We start from the raw sequence: 21,604 nt of genomic DNA on the forward strand, positions 1-21,604 counted from the left end.
TGAAAAAAAAAAGAATTCTACCGTTTGCCAGTCAGGAGAGTCTATTCACAGCTGGTGCGTGTGTCTATGGGTCCATTTGTGGTCTTACCCTAGTACCCAAAATCCACCCTGTGCAGTACCAGACCTCTTTCCTGTAAGTGGTTCAGTAGAGATCTCAGAAAGGCTTCCCCAGGTCTGAACCTGCAGGAAAGTATGTGAAACTCAGAAGGAGAATCACACTGAGGGCTTCTCCTGGGTGGTCCCTGATGTTTGTATCAAGCAGAGGCAGCAGGAGGATGGTCCTCTTCTAGGAAGTCCCCATGGTCTCTGGGTGAACTTATATCCTTCTACATGGTAATGTCTCCTAAATGCCTGTCTGCCTTCACCTCTCTCCTGAGCCCTCGAGCTTTCTACCAACCACGTACAGGATGTCTCCAATCTTAGATATTTCATATCATGCCTGAAACTCGATGCATTGCTTTCCCGCACCACCAAGCCTGCTCCAACATTCCAGGTCTCACCATCCACAAAGCTGCCCAAGCCAGAAACCTGAGATTCAGCTAGTGACCACTAGCCCTGGTTTGTGCAGAACTTTCCCTGGTTTTGCACTGACAGCTCCATATCCTGGGAAACGCCTTCACCCAGGCAAATTGGGACAGTTGGCATCATGGAGTCAGCAGGAACGCTGCCCTCTCCCTTACACCGCATCCTGTCACCCACCAATCCTGTCAACTGCTGCTCCCTTCAGGATCTCTGTCTGCTCCACTTCTCTGTGCTCCCTCCGACAGCTTTAGGTCAGGGCCAGGCTGCCCTCATTTCTCACCTGGGTGGTCACAGTAATCTCCCACTCGTCTCACTGCTCCCACTTTCATCCCATCACCCACTGTCCCCACTGCAACCAGAGGGACCTTTCTAAAGAGCAGATCTTACTGCGCGAGCATGCATGCACATGTACACACGCATGGCGCTTAAGCTTAACCCATTTGGTGGCCCACTTTGCCCTTGGGGTAATACCCAGATACCTTGGCTTGACGTAGCATGTGAGGCCTTTTCGTCACCTGATTCCTGATTAACGCTTTGCCCCCATTTCTCACTGCTTTCTTCCTCCCTGTCTTTGGCTGAGTTCGTTTTTTTCACAAGGCCATGCTCACTCTTGCCTCTGAGCCTTTGCTCTCTCGGTCCCAGCTCAGCGCCTTGCACCTGTAGGTGCTCTGTAGCTATTTATTAATGAAGGCACGGGGCAGCCCCAGGCCTGAGAGAGCCCTGGTTCTTCCCTTCCCAGCTCCGTGGCCTTCAGGCTGCCACGTCCTTTCTCGAAGCTTCAGTTTTCTTACCTACAAACTGAGCATTTTGGTCTGATGACTACGGGATTTCAACTCTGACATTATGATGACATGTTTCTTCATTTCTTACTGATCATTCTAAGTAAGAAGGGATAAGCAAACAGTCTCAAAATAGGTCTGCAACTGGAGCCAGAGCATTTACTGCAGTGAAATTCTAGTTGGATGATGTGTCTTCTCACATTTGGGGCAAAGATGCTGTTGTAAAATTTTATTTTGGGTTCTAGCAGATGAGGTCATTTAAATGCTGCCGAGGCCGCTCCCTTTAATGCACCACCCCTGTTTTGGTAAATAAATCCCTCTGTTTGCCTTTGTGAAGAGATGCACATGTGAGCTCACACAGTAACTGGCGGTTTACAGGAAAGGGTAGCACTCTGACAACATTAATACAGACGTCCGTAGCGTCCAATTTTGCATGGTTTGGCTTTTTCTCAACAGGCTGACAAAGTCTCTTTGCCCTTTAAGCCAATGTAAAAGGAAGCAAAGGCCCAAGCCCTCTGTCTAGACAGGATCTGTTTCAGAACTCAATCATCTCTACAACTGGATCTGTGTTCACACGCTGAACATTGGCAAACAGGGAGGTCTCCCATCTGGGTAAACTTCTTAACGTCAGTCTCAATAACTTTGAAGAACCCTAGGATTAGTGGATAAACATTCTCTATTTGTTAATTCAGTGACATTTATGCAGTATTGTTATGTGCTAGGCACTGTTCTAGCTGCTGGAGAACCCATTTGTAAATGAGAGATAAAGTTCCTGTCCTGCGGCATTTGTCACGTATAAGGGGCCACAAGCAATAAATAAGAAAATAAATCAGAATGTTAGATGCTGACCATAAGTACGATAAATAAAGTAAAACAGTGACGTGAAAGATGGCCCCGCAGTAACATGGGCAGGGGGCAAATTGATATTGGGTGTTGTCGGCAAAAGACCTCATTAAAGCGGCCATGTTTCAGCTACAGACTGAGTGTCAGGAAAGGGCAGCCCTGCAAAATCTGGGGGCAGAATGTTTCCGGCGAGGAACTAGCACATGCAGCTGCTGTAAGACAGGAATGATAGAATATTCCAGGAGCAGAGAGTCTGCAGCACAGTGAGTGATGGGGACAGGACTAGGAGGTGATGTGGAGGATACGGATGGGACTCGATTACAAAAGTTCGTGTTCGCCATCGCAAAGATTGCGGACCTTATTCTAAGTCTAGCAGGGAGCTGTCGAAAGGTTTAAGCTGAGTGCATCGTGATATATATATATATTTGTTAACATTTACCCTAGATGCGTAATGGATAATAGTGGTTTGTGAGAGGTAAAGCATAAAAAGGGAGACCAGATTGGAGGCCATTGTGATAACCCAAGCTAAAGATGCTGGTGGCTTTGACAAGGGTGGTGTCAGGGAAGAAAAGCAGAGGTAGATAAATGTGGATCTGTTTTGCAAATAGAGCATTTAGATCTCACTCATGGTTTAGGTGTAGGAAATAGAAGGATAAATCAAAGACAGTTCGTGGGTTGTGGGTTTGCATATCCTCTTAAGCTTGAGTAGATGATGTTGCTATTCCCACTGAGATGGGAAAGAAGGAGAGTACTGTTTTGACCCTACTGGTGTGTGTAGTGGATACCTAAGTGGAATTGTAAGGAGGCAGTTGGAAATATACTTGATATTTATTGTTTTTAAGTTGGCCTGTTGGTTTTTGGCCAGTGCCAGCTTTAGGCTAATAAACTTTAGACACTGATTTTATTTTTAACTGGACGCTGCTTTCAGCTGTAGGCAGCTAGATTTACTACTGACAATTGTACAATTGAGACCGATAACATCTGCCTCTTCCTGTTTCTGCCTCTCTTTGTGTTCCTCAGAGCTCCGTCATTAGATGATCAAGAAATTCCAGGGTGAGGAAATTTGCATCATTTTCTTTGAATTCTCCCCTTATAGTTTCTACTCTGTTGTCGAGGGAAAATCATATTATTGGATAAAAGAAAAGCTGTTTCTAGACTAGTGTAGTTGGGGGCTGTATGTGTAAACACATATTCTATTAGATGTGTTTTGTTTTTGTTTTGCTTTTAACTAGTTGTGTGCGTCTTGGGCAGGGGCGGGGGTGTGGAGTGGGCGTGTGGGTGCTCTTGTCTTTAACTCCTCTGTCAGGGTCAACATTTAGGCCATTCTTCTTTCCCCATGAATGTAGTTTTGCATGTTTCTTGTCACAAGTACTATTTCTAAAGCATTTAAAAATCAGAAAGAACTGTATCTAGTATTGTCACATCCTCTGTGAACCATACTTAACATGTTCTGTTTAGCAAAAGGAGGGTAGGACGGGAGAAAATGGTGGTGTAGCTAGTAATAGGGATGGGTAGGTTTTAACTAATTTGGGCTAAAACCAAAGGGGTTTTCTTATTTCTGGGCTCTCATAATGGTCCGTGTTGTTCTTGGGAAAGAGTTCTACAGATTTTCTGTACTGGGAGAGGGAGAAACACTGTCTCACATCTTCAAGACCACAGGAGCCATGGCATGTCTTCCAAGGAAAAAAGTCAAGCCACCGTCGACTCTCATTTGTTACCTGCACCGTGAGGCCCAGGGAAGCAGCCACAGGGCTGGCCCATGTGCCAGTGTGGGATGCCCAGCACGTCGGGATAACAGCTAACCGGAGCACCTCGCCTTTGTTCTCTTCTGAGTCCTCCGATAGCCACAGGGTCTCGTGTAGTGGAAGCACTGAAGGTTGCTATCTCATGGTAGCACTGATTCTCAAGGATGGCTTCTTGGAAGTCGTGGAACTGTGAGAGACTCTGAAGGCCAGGCAGGCTGTTTCTGAATGGGAAAGAGAGAAAGGTGTTCCAGAGGTCAGAGGCAACCAACCAAAACCCAGGGAGTCCAAAGTGAGACGATGGGATGGTGTAGGGATCGTTGACAAGTTCATGAACTACTGTGGGAGAAACGCCAGTGACTTCTGCAGTTACATTTGGCCAGACAGGCTTCGTGGGCCTGTGGTCAGTGGATGGAGGAGACAGCTGGCACCATGGCATGTTGTTGGAGTCGTGGAGCCCCCGTGAGCTGCGCTGGGTGAGAAGTGTAGGGCCCCACAGGTCTCTGTCTGGCAATAATTTCCCTAGGCGTTCCTGTTGCTGCACATTAGTGACCGTTCAACATCTGCTTTTTTTACCGTTGCATTTTAGTTGCTGACAGTATGCATTTCGGATTTTCTAAATGCTTCACATTTTTCCTCTTTTGCAAGCAGCTTGAATGGGCAGGTTGCCTATTTTTAGGGAGATGCTGGCTTTGTCTGTATTGGACCTTAACAGTTCCGTTGGACCTTCACGATGAACGAGAAAAACACATAGCTTTTCTTTTATAAATTGAGGAATGCATTGTGACCCCTACCTGTATACCTGGAGCCAGCAAGGACTTTGGGACGAGCCTAAAGTCAGACTCCCAAATAAATCACTTTAGAAGCTTTTGCTTTCATTTCTCTGAGCAGCCAATTATCAAACATTTTGCAGTGGGTGTATGTTTGTGTCCTTGGAGTGAAATACGGAGTCACATGGAGAATAAACCAGAGCAGAAAAGCTACTAGCAGTCAAGAGGATTTAGACACCTTTATTAGTTTTTGAAAAGGATAGATCTTTGGCAGTTCTCTGGAGGTCCAGTGGTTAGGACTCCGCGCTTTCCCTGCCGAGGGCGCAGGTTCAATCCCTGGTCAGGGAACTTAAGATCCCACGAGCCCTGTGGTGTGGCCTAAATAAATAAATAAAGTAAAAGGGATAGATTTTTATAGTTGTTGAAGCATTTTTAAATTCATTTAAAGAGTGCACTGGGGCTTCCCTGGTGGCGCTGTGGTTGAGAGTCTGCCTGCCGATGCAGGGGACACGGGTTCGAGCCTTGGTCTGGCAAGATCCCACATGCCGCGGAGCAACTAAGCCCGTGCGCCACAACTACTGAGCCTGTGCTCCGCAACAAGAGAGGCTGCGATAGTGAGAGGCCCGCGCACCGCGATGAAGAGTGGCTCCAGCTTGCCGCACCTAGAGAAAGCCCTCGCACAGAAACGAACACCCAACACAGCCATAAATTAATTAATTAATTAATTAAAAAAAAAAGAGTATACTGACCAGCGTGTGCGGAAGTTGATCACAAATTCATCGGTGAATTTCCTGTTTTGGTTTCTCCTACCCAAGATCTCATTCATATATTTTAAAGAAGTTTGAGATTCAATTCAATATTATGTTTTTAACATATATGATATGCATGTGTAAGTCATACGTGGTTACCTATCAACATTTATTATGTATCTACTAGATATCAGGAGCACTGCTGCCTGTTTCCATAAATATCTCCTTTAATCCTAACACCAGCCCTGGAAGTGTTAATACTTAACCCCACTTTATTATTTTTTTAAAGAGTTATATGTTTTTTTTGTTTGTTTTGGGGTTTTTCTAATATTTATTTGGTTGCACCAGGTCTCAGCTGCAGCAGCCGGGCTCCTTAGTTGTGGCTCCAGGGCTCCTCAGTTGCAGCTCGTCAGCTCCCCATCTACGCCATCCGAGCTCCCAGTTGTGGCATGCATATGGGATCTAGTTCCCTGACCAGGGATCGAACCTGGGTCCCCTGCACTGGGAGCACCGAGTCCTATCCACTGCACCACCAGGGAAGTCCCTTTAAAGGCAAGGAAACTGAGGTATTCAGGCCTTATGTGACTTTCGTAAGTACCAAGTGGCAGAGCTTGGCTCAAACTAGTTGAAGTCTCCTGGCACCAAGACCTAGCTCTGTCTTCCTTTCATCCTCCTTTATCAATTAGTAGCCGTTGTAAATAAAAGGAACCCAGGCACAGCCAGTATTTACACACGTAGTGGTACCTGGGTTCCAGGCAGAAAAGCTTTACTTAACAGGACCCTGGTCAGGAAATTCGCAAATCACTTTTGCTGTGCTGTCCAATGTCATTACCACTAGCCACAGATGGCTAATTAAATTTAATTAAAATGAAATGAAATGAAAAATTCAGTGTCTCCGTTGCCACCAGCCATACTTCAAGTGTTCGGTAGCCACCTGTGGCAGGTGACTCCTTTTGGATGGTGCAGAAGGAGAACACTCCTATTATCACAGAAGGTTGTTTTGGGCAGCACTGCCAGCTCGAGACTTTGGTCCAACCCACAGAATTTTCTCATCGGTGATCCCCTGCGATATCTGTCGACAAGTGAATACTTGGCTGGACCTCCCCGGTCCCCTCTCCTTTGACAATGGTGCGTGTCTGTCCAGATACTTCACATTCTGCTCACTTTTTCTTCCAAGGAGGAAGTTGGCCGGATATGGAAGATGGAGCTGCTTAAAGAATCGGATGGGCTGGGAATTCAGGTTAGTGGAGGCCGAGGATCAAAGCGCTCACCTCACGCTATCGTTGTCACCCAAGTGAAGGAAGGAGGTGCCGCTCACAGGTGACTAGATAACTCTCCCTTTCTCTGCCTCCTTGTCTTCCCCCCCCTTCCCTTCCCCCGGGTGCCGGGACTCTGGGCATTACAGTTTACAAGGATGATGCTGGAGCATGGGAGGAGATCGGGCACCAGTGGTTCTAATTAAACACCCCTCTGAGCACAGGAAGTGGTTCATTGCTGGGGCTATTGCCAGCTCTGCCACAGCATGAAGGAAGATTAGATTTCTTTCTAATCCAGTTTGAGTGTCAAGTGAATGTTACTTCTCCTGACTTTCGGGATGTTTGTGACACGTGGTTCCTTATCCACGCATTGGAACACCACATCCCTGACATCGTCACTCCCATGAGACTGTGGCTGATGACTTGGGAAAGTGATGGGGTTTAAATGTGACCACAGTTCGTGTGCCGTGTCTGGATTCGTCGGGTCTATCCAGATTTGATCCACACTTAGATATGTGTGTCTCTGCCGTGCAGATGTGGCGGGGGAAAAATAAATGTGAATTTTCTCCTTGTGACCTGAAAACAATTCACACTGTAAAGCTTCTTTTTTAAACTGAACAGTCATCTGAAGTAGGAAGAGGGACAGTGCTTAGGCAGAGCATGTCAAAGAAGAAGTCCATGTTGAGTTAGAGGGATGTAGCCGTCCCCAAATGTAAGCTAATGCCATGTAGCTAATTGCTTCTGTATACATAGGGCGTCTACTGTTTGCAGAGCACAGTGGGACGCGTATATATGTTGGATGTCCATACATATACAGTAGGTGGATAAAGGTAGAGTTTCACTGATGAGGGAGGTGAATCTAGTCTGGAATCAGTGTTCAGTCCAGGTACCCTGACACTAAGGGGGAGTTGGCAAACCAGAGCAGTATTGGCCTGCTCCAGACCGAGGGAGCTCTCAGAAATGGATCTCATGAGCCACAGTTGAAGGAGCTCGAAGTATTTAGTCTGAGGAATAGAATACCAAAGAGAGGACCAGGGCACAAACTATCAAAGCGTTTCATGCTCATCAGTCCCCTAAGTAGAGAGTACGATCCTGATAACTCAAGTAGAAATAAGATTAACTGCAGGTGTCAGTTATCCGGGTGGCAGTAATTATTGAAAGATTAAGACCTTAGATAGTTTGTATGCAGAAGAGCATCGTTACACTTCCCAAATGATGGATGCTTTAAGGAACTCGCATGAGATAGCCATTTTCCCATTAGTCCTAGGTTTCAGGTTCTAGTCTGTCTTTGGAAAGTTGGCAGTTAGGAAATTCCTGTGCTCAGAGATGAGCTTATATAGAACTGTTCTTTCCTATTTTCCATGTGAGCTATTTCTAGTGGGTCTCACCATTTTCTTACAGCCTTAGCTTAGATGTGTGTGTGTGTGTGTGTGTGTGTGTGTGTGTGTGTGTGTGTCTGGGTATTTAATTTATATGTGGGGCATTCTAGTTAATAACTGGAGATGAGAAATGTGGGATTAAAAAGGAACAGGGACAGAGGTGATCTTGATGGTGGTGTGGAGAAGTAAGCCCAGGGACGCTGGCCCAAACCACTACGTTCTCCTGTATTCCTGAATCCCTCTCCTCCAGAGTGCCCACCCACATACCTCTTTGACGGTCCAGTTTGCTTGTTCTCTGTGGTTTTCCTCTTCCATTCTCTTTCCATCCTGAGCAACAGCCCGGGGTTCTTAGCCTTTCTCTGCTTTAGGGATTTTTGAAGAACAGAAAGCAGAGGTTCTCAGAGTCTCTGGTGCCGCCTGTCTTCTGTTAAAACCTAGATTCATAGAAAAGATTATGATGCATGTCTTAGAGGACACAGAGAGGGACTGGTAAGGGGGGGAGGATAGAGAACTTGGTCAATTCATTGAAACAAAGCAAGGAGGAGAGAGTCCATAGATTAGAGAGAAACAGAGCGGGGTGAATCTGGGAGTGTTGGAGACAAGCATGGGTCCCAGCCAATCCTGGATGCCGATGCAAAGCCTTCAGAGGGGATGGTGGAATCCTGGGCTTTGGGTCTCTCAGCCTCACCAGATTTCCCATCCCATATTTAGCGATGGAGATGAAAAGCCTCTGACTGCTTTGGGATCATGGGAGACCAGGCCATTGGAGGCTCAGTTGGAAGCCCCACACTGTTAACCCACCGTGATTGACGGGACCTGCCTGGTGCTCTGTAACAGTCTGCCACCCTTGACCCACTGTAGGGCAGGCCGACCCCGTGACGACTGGGCCTCCTGCCAGCCCAGTGGGAAGGAAACTCCAGGTCGTTCACTTAATTTAAAGGAAATAAAGAAATAGAACATGTTTGTACGCCTGTGTGGTACACCAGGTCTGATACGTACAACAGCAAGCAGTAACTTAGGCAGTTTCTTTGTTCATTTTTCTGTTCATCCTTCTGCTTATGAAGCTTGGCGGTAGGGACACAAAGAAGAAGGAGGCATTGTGAGACTTCACCCTGGAGGCCCTGTAACTCTTGGGGGCGGGGTTACAGACACACATGGTGTAGTGCCACGGGTGCCGCAGAGGAAATCTGGGCAAGGGTGTGTCACCTAGGAAGAGAGAGGAACGTGGGTTAGAGAAGGATCCCTGGTGAGCTTAGGTTACCTTCGCTCTTTTGGGGCTCAGCTGAGACTCAGATGATGACTCGGCCTCAAGGGCAGGGTGGCAGGTAGGACTAGAGAGAAGAATGACCCCGAAAGCCTTGGGGTCTCGGTTCCTCTATCACATCTCCACTTGGATGGAAGACGTTTCGTTGCCGTTGATGTGGGATAGGGTGGTAACTTGAGATGGTTTTTGTTACTAAACGACCATCTGAAATCGTGAAGCCCGTCACTCCCCTAACTGGGCAGACAGAAGGATGAAGCAGTCCCATCCCAGCTGTCTCCAGCTGTCCCTTCTCCTCTTTAGCCCATTCTTAACTGTCCCCTCTCACAGCCCTCCCCAGCTCCAGGAAGGTGGCCCTTCTCCAGCCCAGAATGTTTTGACGAGGGATTTTTTTTCCCATCTCCGTTTCCTCAGGGATGGCAGACTGTCCTTAGGAGATGAGCTGCTGGTAATCAATGGTCACTTACTAGTCGGGCTCTCCCACGAGGAAGCTGTGGCCATTCTTCGCTCAGCTACTGGAGTGGTTCAGCTGGTGGTGGCCAGCAAGGTAGGTGGTTTTTGTTTGTTTTGTAGAATATTTTAAATGGTGGCGGTGGTTTCGAGCCCTCCCCATGTACGACCCCCACCCCCACCCCACATACACACGCATATGCGTACTTGCCTTTACCTTGGGCCATTCAAATAGCCATGATTCTACGGTGCGAGCCCACAAGGGACCCTGAGCTAAAGGGCATTTAATCATCTTGCCTTCCTTGAAGGGTCTTTATGGGTATAGCTAGGAGATGGAAAAGCAATAACAGGACTAAGGAAAAGGGAAGAATGGGAGGGTAGGAGGAAAGACAGGGTGGACAGAGTAGCAACTGGTCCAGGGGGAAACCAAGGAGATGTGGAAGTCAGTGGGACAGCAGGGGTGGGAGGGGGGCGGGAGATGCGCATCTTCCAGGTCCCGCCGGAAGGTAGGCTACGGGCTGCCAGGGCCCCCTCGCAGCACAGAGTGTTGGTGCTGGAAGAAGCCTCGTGAACCCCGCTTGTCCCGCCACACCCCCGCCCTCTTCCTCCTCAGTTTTACAAATGACCCAGCGAGGCAGAGCTTCCTCGGGGGCTCCCGTCTCGAGGAGGCCTTGATTCTGCCGCCGGCAGTGCGGCCGGGACCCTGGTTCTTGACCCCCAGTGGTGTCTGTCTGTCCCCTCCGTCTCGCTGCCACTTCTTCGTCACCCAGCCTCGGGCTGGGACTTCTTTCACCCCCACCCCCGGAGCGTGTAAAAGTAGTGCTGATGTGCTGGGTCCCCATCTGCTTTCTCCCCGGGATCTCGCCAGCCTTAGGGAACTGGGTAGAGGCGGCAGGATGCCCCAGCTGTGTGGCAAGAGGGGAGGAACTGGGCTGTCTGGGATCTGCTCCACTGTCTGAGGAGATGGTGCTGCTGTTGAGACCAGGGAGGGGCCCACAGGACGCGGGGGCCTGTGCAGTGGAGCCACGGGCGTATCCCAGTGCTAGCTGAGGGGAGAACGGGTGTGAGGCCCCCCAGTCCTTAATCCTTTGCAGCAATACGCCCTTGACAGGATGGCTGATTTCCCCTGGTTATCCCTGATGCGATTTTTAAACCCCGCATCTACAGGTTTTTATATATTTTCTTTCTTAGATTGCACAGTCTATTGCCTATTTGGGGAGTGTTTAATAAATAGATGAGGAGAGTATTTTGAGCCATCTGAAAAATGATACCGTTTACCCCAAGTCCCTGAGCTAGACCCTTAGGCTTCCAACCAGAATCTAGAGCCTTGGCAAAGACTTGGCAGGAAGAGCTGACACGGAGGCCCTGGAGGCAGGAGTTGAGACACTCTCCATCCGTAGGCCCCTCCCCTCCCAGAGATGCCGTGGGGCATCCCCTCCCTAGGGGTGGGGAAGGAGCACAGCTAGGGATGTTCTTGGTCAGCCTGGTGAATCCCGCAAGGAGGGAAAGGCTGTGAGGGAAGGAGAAACAAATTCCTCATTTGGCCAGATGTGGTGGGAGTTTGGAAAGCATTACTGGTTCTTACACACACACACACACACACACACATGCACGCACGCACACACCACACACAGTCCTATCTTTGCACGGCCCACCTCCCCACAGCCTGCAGCTTAAGAGCACAGGGGTTCTGCACAGGTGGTATACCATGTCCCCCAAACCTTTATTTCTGTGCTCACTTCTTTCTCCTGCTAGTTGGAAAATGAGGAAGAGAAGTCTCTTCAAAGTCAGCCATTAGCCACAAACACACTACACAAAGAAAATATAAAATAAAAACAAAAAGGGGCCACTCATGGGTAATTAAGCGGCACACATGGGATTTTTGAAAACAAATTTTGGAGTCTGACCAATATTTTCACTCACTGACTTGAAGGAAGAAAGACACTCACATGTATTGCGTTCCACTGGGTGCCAGGCAGTTCGTACCTACTATCTCATTTAATTCTTAAATCCCATGAGAGAGCCATTCATTCATTTTATTCAGAGGATGAAGCTAAAATCTAAGAGGATAATTAATTTGCCCGGAGGTCACACAAGCAATGGGTGACAGAAGCAAGTTTCATCCTGGGTTCATTGGACTTCAGAGTTTCATGCTGCCCCTTAGTCGCATAAGATATAAAGGACAACAGAGTCAATGGTATTAGAAAAAGGTAATGTGTTCCTGCCAGAGGCCTGGACATTTAGGGACACTTGCTGGGGTCTTTGTAGGGCTGAGCAGCATCCAGAGCTGAGGAACAGGTGTCCATTCTGCTTTCCCATCCGTTGACTCTTGGCCAGCAGTCCTGAGCTATGGCCCTAAGGCTGACACAGTCCTCAGAGTTGCGACTCCTTCCCATTTGCTCCATTTACAAGTAGGCAGTACGCTGTTACGGCAGCTGCCTGCTGTTTGTTCCTGAACTTAATCTACACCATCCAAGGTGCTCATCCGTGGAGGAGAAGCAAGAAGTCAATCTTTAGGCACCTCTGGGCATCTGTTTGTTTTCTTCATCCCACAGGACCAAGTCATCCACAGGCTTTGTTTCTGTCTTTATATATGAAGAGAGGGAGAAAAGAAAAAGAACTTTTGACTTACTGAATATAGGAGTAATAAAATATCTAAATTCATTATTGCAATAATTGTCACCTTGTCACAAAACTTTAAGGCATTGTTTTGGAGATATAGCAGTTACTTTCTTCTGGAGACGGTGTCTCACGTTTCCACACAAATATGTCATTTGTGTATACAGAGGAGCTTAGAAAGTTTTTGTTGAATGAATAAACTCAGAATATCCAAGTTCGTTCTGATATTCCTAGAAGTACATGCATAGAAATACAGCTTTTTCTCGTGCCCTCTCTCTTTTTTGTTTCACTGTTGGTTTTTATTAACAAGAAATATGTATTCATTATATCTAATGTAGAAAGCCCAGAAAAATATAGAGAAGAAAAAGAAGATAAAATGTTTGTAACACCGCCAACAGTAACTCTCCACTAACTGGTGTGTCCTTCCAGACAGGAACGCATATATGTGTGCAAATACACAGCACGTTTTCTTTTAAATGGAATCAAACACAAGGAGGCAGTGCACCTGGAGGCAGTCCCACCCGTCCCATTCAGGTGCCAGCACAGCCCTTTAAAACCTGTGTATCTTGAGCAACTTACTACATCTCTCGAAGTCTGACTTGTACAATGAGAATCAATAACTGCTTCACAGGATGTTCGGAAGATTCAATGAACTATAAAGGGTTCTGAACAATGTAGTTGGTCACAGTGAGCACTTGGAGAAATGTGCTCCTTTATGGTTATCACACAGTATTGTATCCAGTTTATTATTACATCTGTTATTAATACAGTTCTTACATATTATTTTTAACCTGCTTTTTCGGTAAGTAACATACTATAAGAACGCTTCCCACATCAGGAAATAAATTTCTAGAGCAGCATTTTTTATGGCCGCGGAGTATTCCATCCTGTGGCTATTGTGAAATTTACTCAGCAGTTGGGACTTTCACTTTTTTTAAGCTTTCTATTAATAGCTGAGCAGAATTGACATCCCAGAAGAGGACTCAACTCACTTTCTCATTAATAGCTCTTTTTCCCTTCCTCGGGCAAAGTCTAAAAGTATGGTTTCACAAATTACTGATCTAAAATGAATGAGCTTCAGGTACCTTGAAGGTGGAAACTGCATCAAACTAGTAACAAACGACATTGTCACCAGGTGCCAACTCAGTAGTAGTTTGTAACGTCCCTTGTGTAAGATGGGTATTTTTTGTTATTCTCTTTTCTGTCAGCCCCCAAGGAATATGATGATCAACACTCTCCAGGTGTTTCCTTCCTTGTAGAAATTGCTGGTATGGGGGAAAGAGGAGAGGACACATTGCTCCTTTTCTCTGGCCTCAGATCAGCCCTGCAGCCCCGGTCCCTGGCCTCACGTGCTGTGTCATTTCCCAGGAGAGCTCTGGGCTCCTGTGTGTGCCTCATTTGTCCTTGGGATTGTCACGTGGTCTCACTGATCTCGCCTGCATCCCTCAACCCATTCTGCCCTTATTTGTGTGTAGGAAGGAAGGGCTGTGTTGATGAAGCCCCCTTTGGAGTCTCATCTTAATGGAGTCTGATTCCATCTGTTTTTGTTGACCTTTAAACGTTGTTCAAGGGCTGCTTTCATGGCAGAGGCATTATCAGTCCCCACAGTGATTCACTGAACAGTCTAATCTCTTTCTGATGACCATGGGCCTGTGAGATGAGTAATGAGGGAGGGGAAGATATGGTGGATGTTTAAGCTCTGAGCTAGGCCTGGGGACACTGCACTGAGTAGACATGGTTTGAGGAACTCTCAGACAAGCAGGGGAGATAGATGAGTAAGTTAGACACACACAGCGAGGCGATAAACAGTAGAGGACGTTAGAGGGGAAAGGAGAGGCAAATGCCTCCAGAGGTGATCCGGGAAGGCTTGCAGGAGACGATGCTCAGGCTTTGCCCAGAGAGGCCTTAGTCATGAGAGGAAGGGTGGTCTAGGCAGGGGAGCTGCTGGTGGAAAAGGCAACAGGGCAGGGGAGAGCCCGGTGTGTTTGAAAGTCAGTACAGCTTGAATGGAAGGGATGGGAGAATGGAGGGGGGTGAGTTTGGAGAGCTGGGCAGAGGCCAAATCTCTGATGTTAGCCTGCCAATGAGGGAGTTTAAACTATATCCTGAAAGTAAGACAGGGGAGGGCATTGAAGGATCTTAAGTTCAGGGAGATTAGATTGCGCATAGAAACATTCACCTAAGAAACATAGAATCATCAAGGAAAAAAAATGGGGGCTTCCCTGGTGGCGCAGTGGTTGAGAGTCCGCCTGCCGATGCAGGGGACGTGGGTTCGTGTCCCGGTCCGGGAGGATCCCACATGCCGCGGAGCGGCTGGGCCCGTGAGCCATGCTTGCACCCCTGGAAATGTGGAACCTGCACTCCATAGAGGCTTTGGATTGGGAGCACGTGACCACCCGCAGTTGACTCAGCTAGGTTTACCTTGACCTTGACATCATGGGGTAACTCGTGGGCCTTTCATTGTGTCCCCATAGGAAAGCTCTGCAGAGGACCTCCTCAGGCTAACATCTAAGAGTTTGCCTGATCTGACCAGTTCGGTAGAGGACGTGTCCTCTTGGACCGACAACGAAGACCAGGAGCCGGACGGGGACGAGGACGAAGGAACTGAATCGTCTTCCGTCCAGGGAGCGGTAAGTGTGCCTGTGCTTTCCCGGGCTACTCTGCTGGGGTGATGTCTTCCCGAAGACATGGGTGCCAGGATCAGAGATAAAAGCTTGAGATAGATATAGATAGTATGGTCGAGACTGGGATGGGAGAGGACCAGAGTGCATCTTTTTATTTTTTTGTCAGAATCATCCAGAAAAATCTGTGAGGGTAATACTTTTTATTTAAGGAAAAAAAAATGACACTTGAATTGACACTGGAAATACGAGAGCAATTGGGTATTGAGTTCAGTGCGTATATCAATTTCTAAGAAGTCTAATATATACAAGGGTTTTATTGCTACTTCTTGATATAGTGTTTGAAAACTATCGTTTGTGAATTTAAACTTAGACTGAGAGATGTCTGGTTGAAAGTGGCATGTTAAAATAACACAGAACCCATCCAGGTGAAGTTGTATAGATGTGTCTCCCTGTTTTCATGAAATCAGGACTTTCCCACGGCTTGTAGCGCTTCCTTACCCAGCCTGTGATGCCTCACGCCCTCGTGGGCTGCTCCCCAGCGTGGTCTGGCACAGAGTCGGGAGGGCTTGTGGTTAGCTGTGGTTGCAGTGCGGCTCTGTGGTCTCCTCTTTGTATCGCAGATCTGGTAGATACGTCATTTTTAGTGTAAAACCTTGTTAGCCACTGTTCCCCATCCAACCAGCCCTGGGGAGGGTGCTTTCTTTTTGCCATTTGGAACCCTTACTCCTTCCCATCAGCACTGAACCTAGTCAGCATGGGTAAGTGTTGGGAAATTTGTTTATAATTAGGCCTTAGAACAGGGTTTCCCAAACCCCGGTACTAGTCCACGGCCTGTTAGGAACCGGGCCGTACAGCAGGAGGTGAGCGGCGGGCAAGCGAGCGAGGCTTCATCTGCTGCTCCCATCGCTCACATTACTGCCTGACCATCCCCACCCCGTCCGAGGAAAAATTGTCTTCCACGAAACCAGTCCCTGGTGCCCAAAAGTTTGGGGACCTCTGCCTTAGGAGACAACAAAAAAAAAATCTCTTTTCCCATTTACATGATATGCTATTTGAATTTAAGGAAGAAAAAGTTACTTTTCCCCTTTCTTTATGATCACGGGAGTTCCAGGGCCACTGAGTATGGTGGTGCAGATTGTGGACTGCACAAAGGTGCCACATCTAAGGGAGCACCATTTACATCGTAAACTTCATAGGCTTTTATGTTTATGAGCACAGTTTTCTGGAAGATGGCAGTAAAGAGTTTTGCTCGAACAAAATCAGTACGTTAAGACAATTTTCCAGTAAAAGAAGGAAAACGTCTTGAAGAAATGGTACTTTTTGTAATTTTCCCAGAGGTCTTGTACAGGCCCATTGTTGATTTCAAAAACGGTTCCAACAGCTTTTCCCTCAAAGGAAAGCTTTCTCAGAAGACTAACCTATAAAGCAAGTCGATCAGAGCTGAACGGATGGGGTTAAAGTAAACAGTTTAGAGACAGCTGTGTGATTATTCCCGCCTCTGTATTATGACACCATTCAGTAGCCACTTTTTCCTTACTTTTTCCCTTAATTTTACTTTTGGTAAGGATAGAAACCACACTAATGGTCATGACCTCCACTGTCTCCCTGACTGACCTCTGCCCACTTCTTGGGCCTCACCTCACACCAAGCTCACTGCCCGTCCTGCAGTCCTTCATGATGACCGTACATTTATCTGCCGTAGGACCTTTGCACATGCTGTTCTGTCTCTCTGGAATCCTCTTTGCCTGACTGACTCCAATTCACTTTTGGTTTGGGGTTTTTTTTTAAATTTTTACTGCAGTAGAGTGGCTTTACAGTGTTGTGTTAGTTTCTGCTGTGCAGCAAAGTGAATCAGCTATATGTATACATATAGCCCCTCTTTTATTGGATTTCCTTCCCATTTAAGTCACCACAGAGTGTTGAGTAGAGTTCCCTGTGCTACATGGTAGGTTCTCATTAGTCATCTATTTTATGCATAGTATCAATAGTGTATATATGTCAATCCCAATCTCCCAATTCATCCCACCCCACCCTTCCCCCTTGGTGTCCATATGTTTGATCTCTCTGTCTGTGTCTCCATTTCATCTTTTGGATCCTTTAGTGTTACTTCCTCAGAGAAACTTCCAGAATATATCCAATCTATATTAAATCTCTTAGCTCTCATACCAAGACCATATGGCTTTCCCCTGAACTGCTTGTTACATTTAGATTTGTGATTATTTGATTAAAATCTGTTTCTCTCGTCCAACTGTGAACTCCATGAGATGTAGGAATGCGATGACTGCCTTGAGTTCCCAGTGAATCCCTAGAATGTAGCCAGTACATCTAGTGCTGAGTTATAAATAACTAAATAAATTGAGAAGCAGACAACAGGACAAGCATTCATTGAAAACTAATGAAAAAATGACAACAAAATCTAACTAGATTTATCCACCATAAACATTACAGTTACACCCCTGGCTCGTAGCTGACTGTATCACGGCAGCCTCAGAGGGCTGATGGGGCAATAGCCACGTTCCAGCCCCTATAGGAATGACCTGCAGAGACGTTTTCTGGATAAGCCTCGAACAGGCTGATCATCATGTGTCTCTTCTCCCACTATTGTCCACCCATCCTTTGAGGCCACGATCTTTCTGAGTCTACCCAGCCTTCCTCCCTGTGACCTCCCCTGCCCTTGCCGTTCTCTGTTGGTACAGCAGTCACCCTCTGTACAGAAGGGGAATGGAGTGTGTGGCAGTCCAGCCAGCAGACCTCTCAACTCCAGCCTGACTCCGCTATTCCCACCTTTCTAACCAGACATGGCTCTCCAGCCCGGCTCCAGCCCACAACTTCTCCCCTCACATGCCCACAGTCTGGAGAGCTCGCCCCTGCTGAACAGATCCCGCTGCTCGTCAGCTGTGCCCTGCCCAGCTCAGCCAGTTTTCAATGGAGAGTTAAGTAAGCTCTGGATTTAAAGAGAGGAAAACTCTGCAACATACCTGCACCTCCTCTGAGAAAGCCCAGAGCCAGTAATGTGGCACAGTAGTCTGTAGAGAGGTTATAGTCTGCATATATTTTTTAATCTCATAATTCATAATCTCTTGCAAAAAAATCTAAGGAATTATTTGTCTAGGAATTTTTTTACACTAAATACTGCTCTAATAAATGGGCCATTACATTTATTAAATGTGTTACATGTTTTTATTTAAATTTAAACTTACTATACTTTTATAAATTTATCACGTTTTTTATAAATGTATTATAATTTAAATTATAAGTTAAATGAGTTGTTCTGGTTCCAAAAGTAATGTTTCCACTATATAAATGGGTTGTTTGACCCCCAAAAACCTGCAAAAGACAATACAAATCACCCACAATCCTCCTGTTCAAAGATAGCCGTCTTTAACATTTTGCTATGCCTTTCTACTTGATTTTTTTTTCTTAAGCACATATATATATATTTTTAATTGACCTTATATTAACATACTTGTGGAACTTGCTATGGTCTTAATGATATGATCCTGAACATTTCCCCGTGTCATTAAAGGGTCTTCTGAAATATGATTTGTAATGGCTAATATTTTATAACATGGATATGCCGTAATTTATTTTACTAATTTTCTACCAGAAATTCCATTTACATCAGTCACACATATATTTAATTTTAAAAATTATAAAGAATTCTGTACAGAGCATGTTTGTCCATGTAGCTCTGTGCACGTTTTTCATTTTCTTATTTGCTTAGATAGCTTGTAGCAGTAGAAGTGCTTATTTACTAATTTACACTTCCAGCAGTGCCCGGGTCCCATCATCACCAATAACATTATCTTTAAAAAGTTTGCCAGTTAATCACATATTGTTGTGTATGCTTATTATCACAATTTTGCCAAAGGAATTTCAGTGCATTCCATCATCACACACTTTATTTGGGAAATTTTAGGTTGCCTTTAAGGAGAAACAAATGACTCCGAGCAATCGTCCCCCACGAGTACACACGCTTCAGGGCCGTACTTTTGGGTTTCTCCGTCCCGTCACCCCCAGCTCTCGTACGCAGATCCCAAACCCGCTATCGTCGGTGGAGAAACCAGCACTCAGCCTGCTTTGACAGTTAGTTCTGCCTTCTGTGTGCCCCGGACACCACCTGGCCCCACTTCACCTTCCACTGCACCCCCCTCACAAAGCATCATGGAGGAGGGGACCCCGGGCTTCTTCCCTGGCTCGTCACCCTTGCCTGAACGCCCACCATCTCTCAGCCATTCTCTTGAGCTCTGGTTTCAAGCCAGACGACCCGGGTGTGAGCCAGAGCCCTGCAGGGCCAGGAAGTGGGCACACGACATTTTCCCACCTTCACAATCTGCTCAGGGTCTGCCCTGCTGGGTCTTCCAGAGGTGCTGAACAACTGAGAAAAAGAAATGTTTCAGTTCTGTGTTTACAATCCAAGACTCTTTGTTTTATAATTCTTAAACACTATCAAACCACTTAAACGAAAGAAACCTGGTACTATTTTAATCAGCTAAGTCACAAAGCCTTTTACTTCCCAGATGATAATGATTCAACCTGCAGCCGAGTTCCGCTCTGACTTGGACTCTTCTTGCACCTGTAAGTCGTGGACGCTCCAAGCGCTTAGGTGGAGCAAAAGCAATACAGACACTCAGGATCTGCCATGAGCACCCTTGTGAGTTATCTTTCCACGGCTACAGGAAACAGCCACGAGGTTTTCCTTTCGAAGAGCTCGGGCCATGCTTAGAATAGAACCATGTGGTGAACATCAAGTGTGAGGGGCAGAGGCAAGAAAAAGGGAACAAGGATGGGTCGGGGAAATCCCACAGGCATGTGCGTGATTGTCAGCCATCTCAGGGGGGTCTGGCTTCAGAGGGAGGAGGGGGGCCCTCCCTCCACCTTCCACAGACATCCCCATCTCCAAGACTGCCAGCCTGGTCTCAGAAATAGCTGAGTCTAGTCCCCTCCCCCATACCGACTGTGGTCCCCATCCGCCCGATTGGCCATTCTTTCTCAAGGCTTTCTTCTCCACTTTGTCTTCTGCTCTGCAGTGACAATTTTTAAGTGAGAATCTGACCATGTCACTTCGTTGAAAGTCCTTCAGTGGGTCTCAATCACACTGAAGTTACAATCACAACTCCTTAACGTGGAGCCGTTGGCTCCAGCCTGCCTGTGCTGCCTTTCCTCTTGTATATGCTCCTGGCAGCCCTAAACACACAGACACACACACACACACACACACACACACCGTGCATGTGTGCGCACACAGCCCTCCCTGGCGCGCTCCCAAATCTACTAATCACTGCTCACCTGGCATTTAGCATCTGCTGTTTTCTATTTATTTGTTGCTACATATCTTTTTTGGGAGAAGAAAGAAAATACTTAACATTTATAAACTTTTGAAGTCAGGTATACCTCGTTGGACCCCCAGTATCCAATGAAGTACCTTCTATTCAATACATACTCAGTACGTATTTCTCAATCATAAATCTATCTGTAGAACAGTGGTTCTCAAAGTTCCCCAGACCAGCAGCATCAGAATCACCTGGAAATTTGTTAGAAATAAAAATCCTCAGGTCCCACCCCAGACCTGCTAAATCAGAAACTCCGAGGTGGCATCTAAAAAAATTTTTTTAATAAGCCTTCCCGGTGATTTGGACTAAGGCTAACATTTGAGAACTTTAGAGCCCTCCAATAAAATGAGTGCCACAGGCATTATTAGTAGCTATTGAAAAAAGTGAGTATCCTTTCTCAAGTGTAGATAATTATAGTTCATTTATTTTTAAATTAATTTTATTGAAGTATAGTTGATTTACAGTGTTGTGTTAATTTCTGCTGCACAGCAAAGTGACTCAGCTATGCATTTTTTTTCATATTCTTTTCCATTATGGTTTATCACAGGATATTGACAGTTCCCTGTGCTATACAGTAGGACCTTGTTGTTTATCCATCCTACATATAATAGTTTGTATCTAGTTCATCTTTTTTTAAATGAGGTTTTTAAGGAAAAAAAAATATCTGGCCTTGTGAGGGAGTGGCTCTTTTTAAAATGAAGAGAGGAAGAAGAGTTTTAATATAACAGGATGTGGAATGGGTGATACCTCTTGAGTGATTAGGAACCTGTCTTTCCCTTTTTATATATCTAACAAAAACAGAACAAAAATGGAAGTAATGATTGTTGTTGCCAAATCTGCAATTGTCGAAGCTCAGCTGGGAAGATTTTGTTTAGCACATCAATCAGCAGACCTGTATCCGGTTTCCTTTGGCATCAAGGGAATCAGTTCTAACATTTTTGGAATCACTGGTTTGGAAAATCTTGGAGAACTTTGAGGTTATTAGGGTTTAAGAAGGAATAAAGGACTTCACCTCTCAAAAGGAGAAAAGAAAAGCCAAACTGGATCTTATGATTCCGTAAGTCTGATGTTGGTGTTTGATTCTTCGTTTGTTGATGGCTTAACCCTGAGGTGTGGGAACCTGAATCACAGTCTTTTGGAAAAGGCAACATTCTGGGGGTAGATGTCCATCTATATGCGGAGAGAAAGGAGAGGCTCTCTTGTGTTTTATTTGGATTGAATACGTGGTAAAGAGCCTGGGCACTGAGGGCTTGCAGTGACGTGTCTGAGGGTGCCAT

The 21,604-nt window shown here is 46.2% G+C and overlaps 1 protein-coding gene across 1 annotated transcript in view; it reads left to right on the top strand.

The window, feature by feature from the left end:
- PDZD2 (PDZ domain containing 2) overlaps positions 1-21,604 on the top strand; it is a gene marked incomplete at its 5' end in the record, with an annotated part of 239,749 nt that overhangs the window by 143,948 nt on the left and 74,197 nt on the right. Inside the window, 3 exons of the mRNA XM_082650455.1 lie at positions 6,583-6,725; positions 9,716-9,848; positions 14,845-15,000. Coding sequence (XP_082506581.1) covers positions 6,583-6,725; positions 9,716-9,848; positions 14,845-15,000 — 432 coding nt within the window. The remainder of the gene's footprint in view (positions 1-6,582; positions 6,726-9,715; positions 9,849-14,844; positions 15,001-21,604) is intronic.

The sequence above is a fragment of the Grampus griseus genome, assembly GCF_964374135.1.
Source record: "Grampus griseus genome assembly, chromosome: 3".
Classification (NCBI taxonomy): domain Eukaryota; kingdom Metazoa; phylum Chordata; class Mammalia; order Artiodactyla; family Delphinidae; genus Grampus; species Grampus griseus.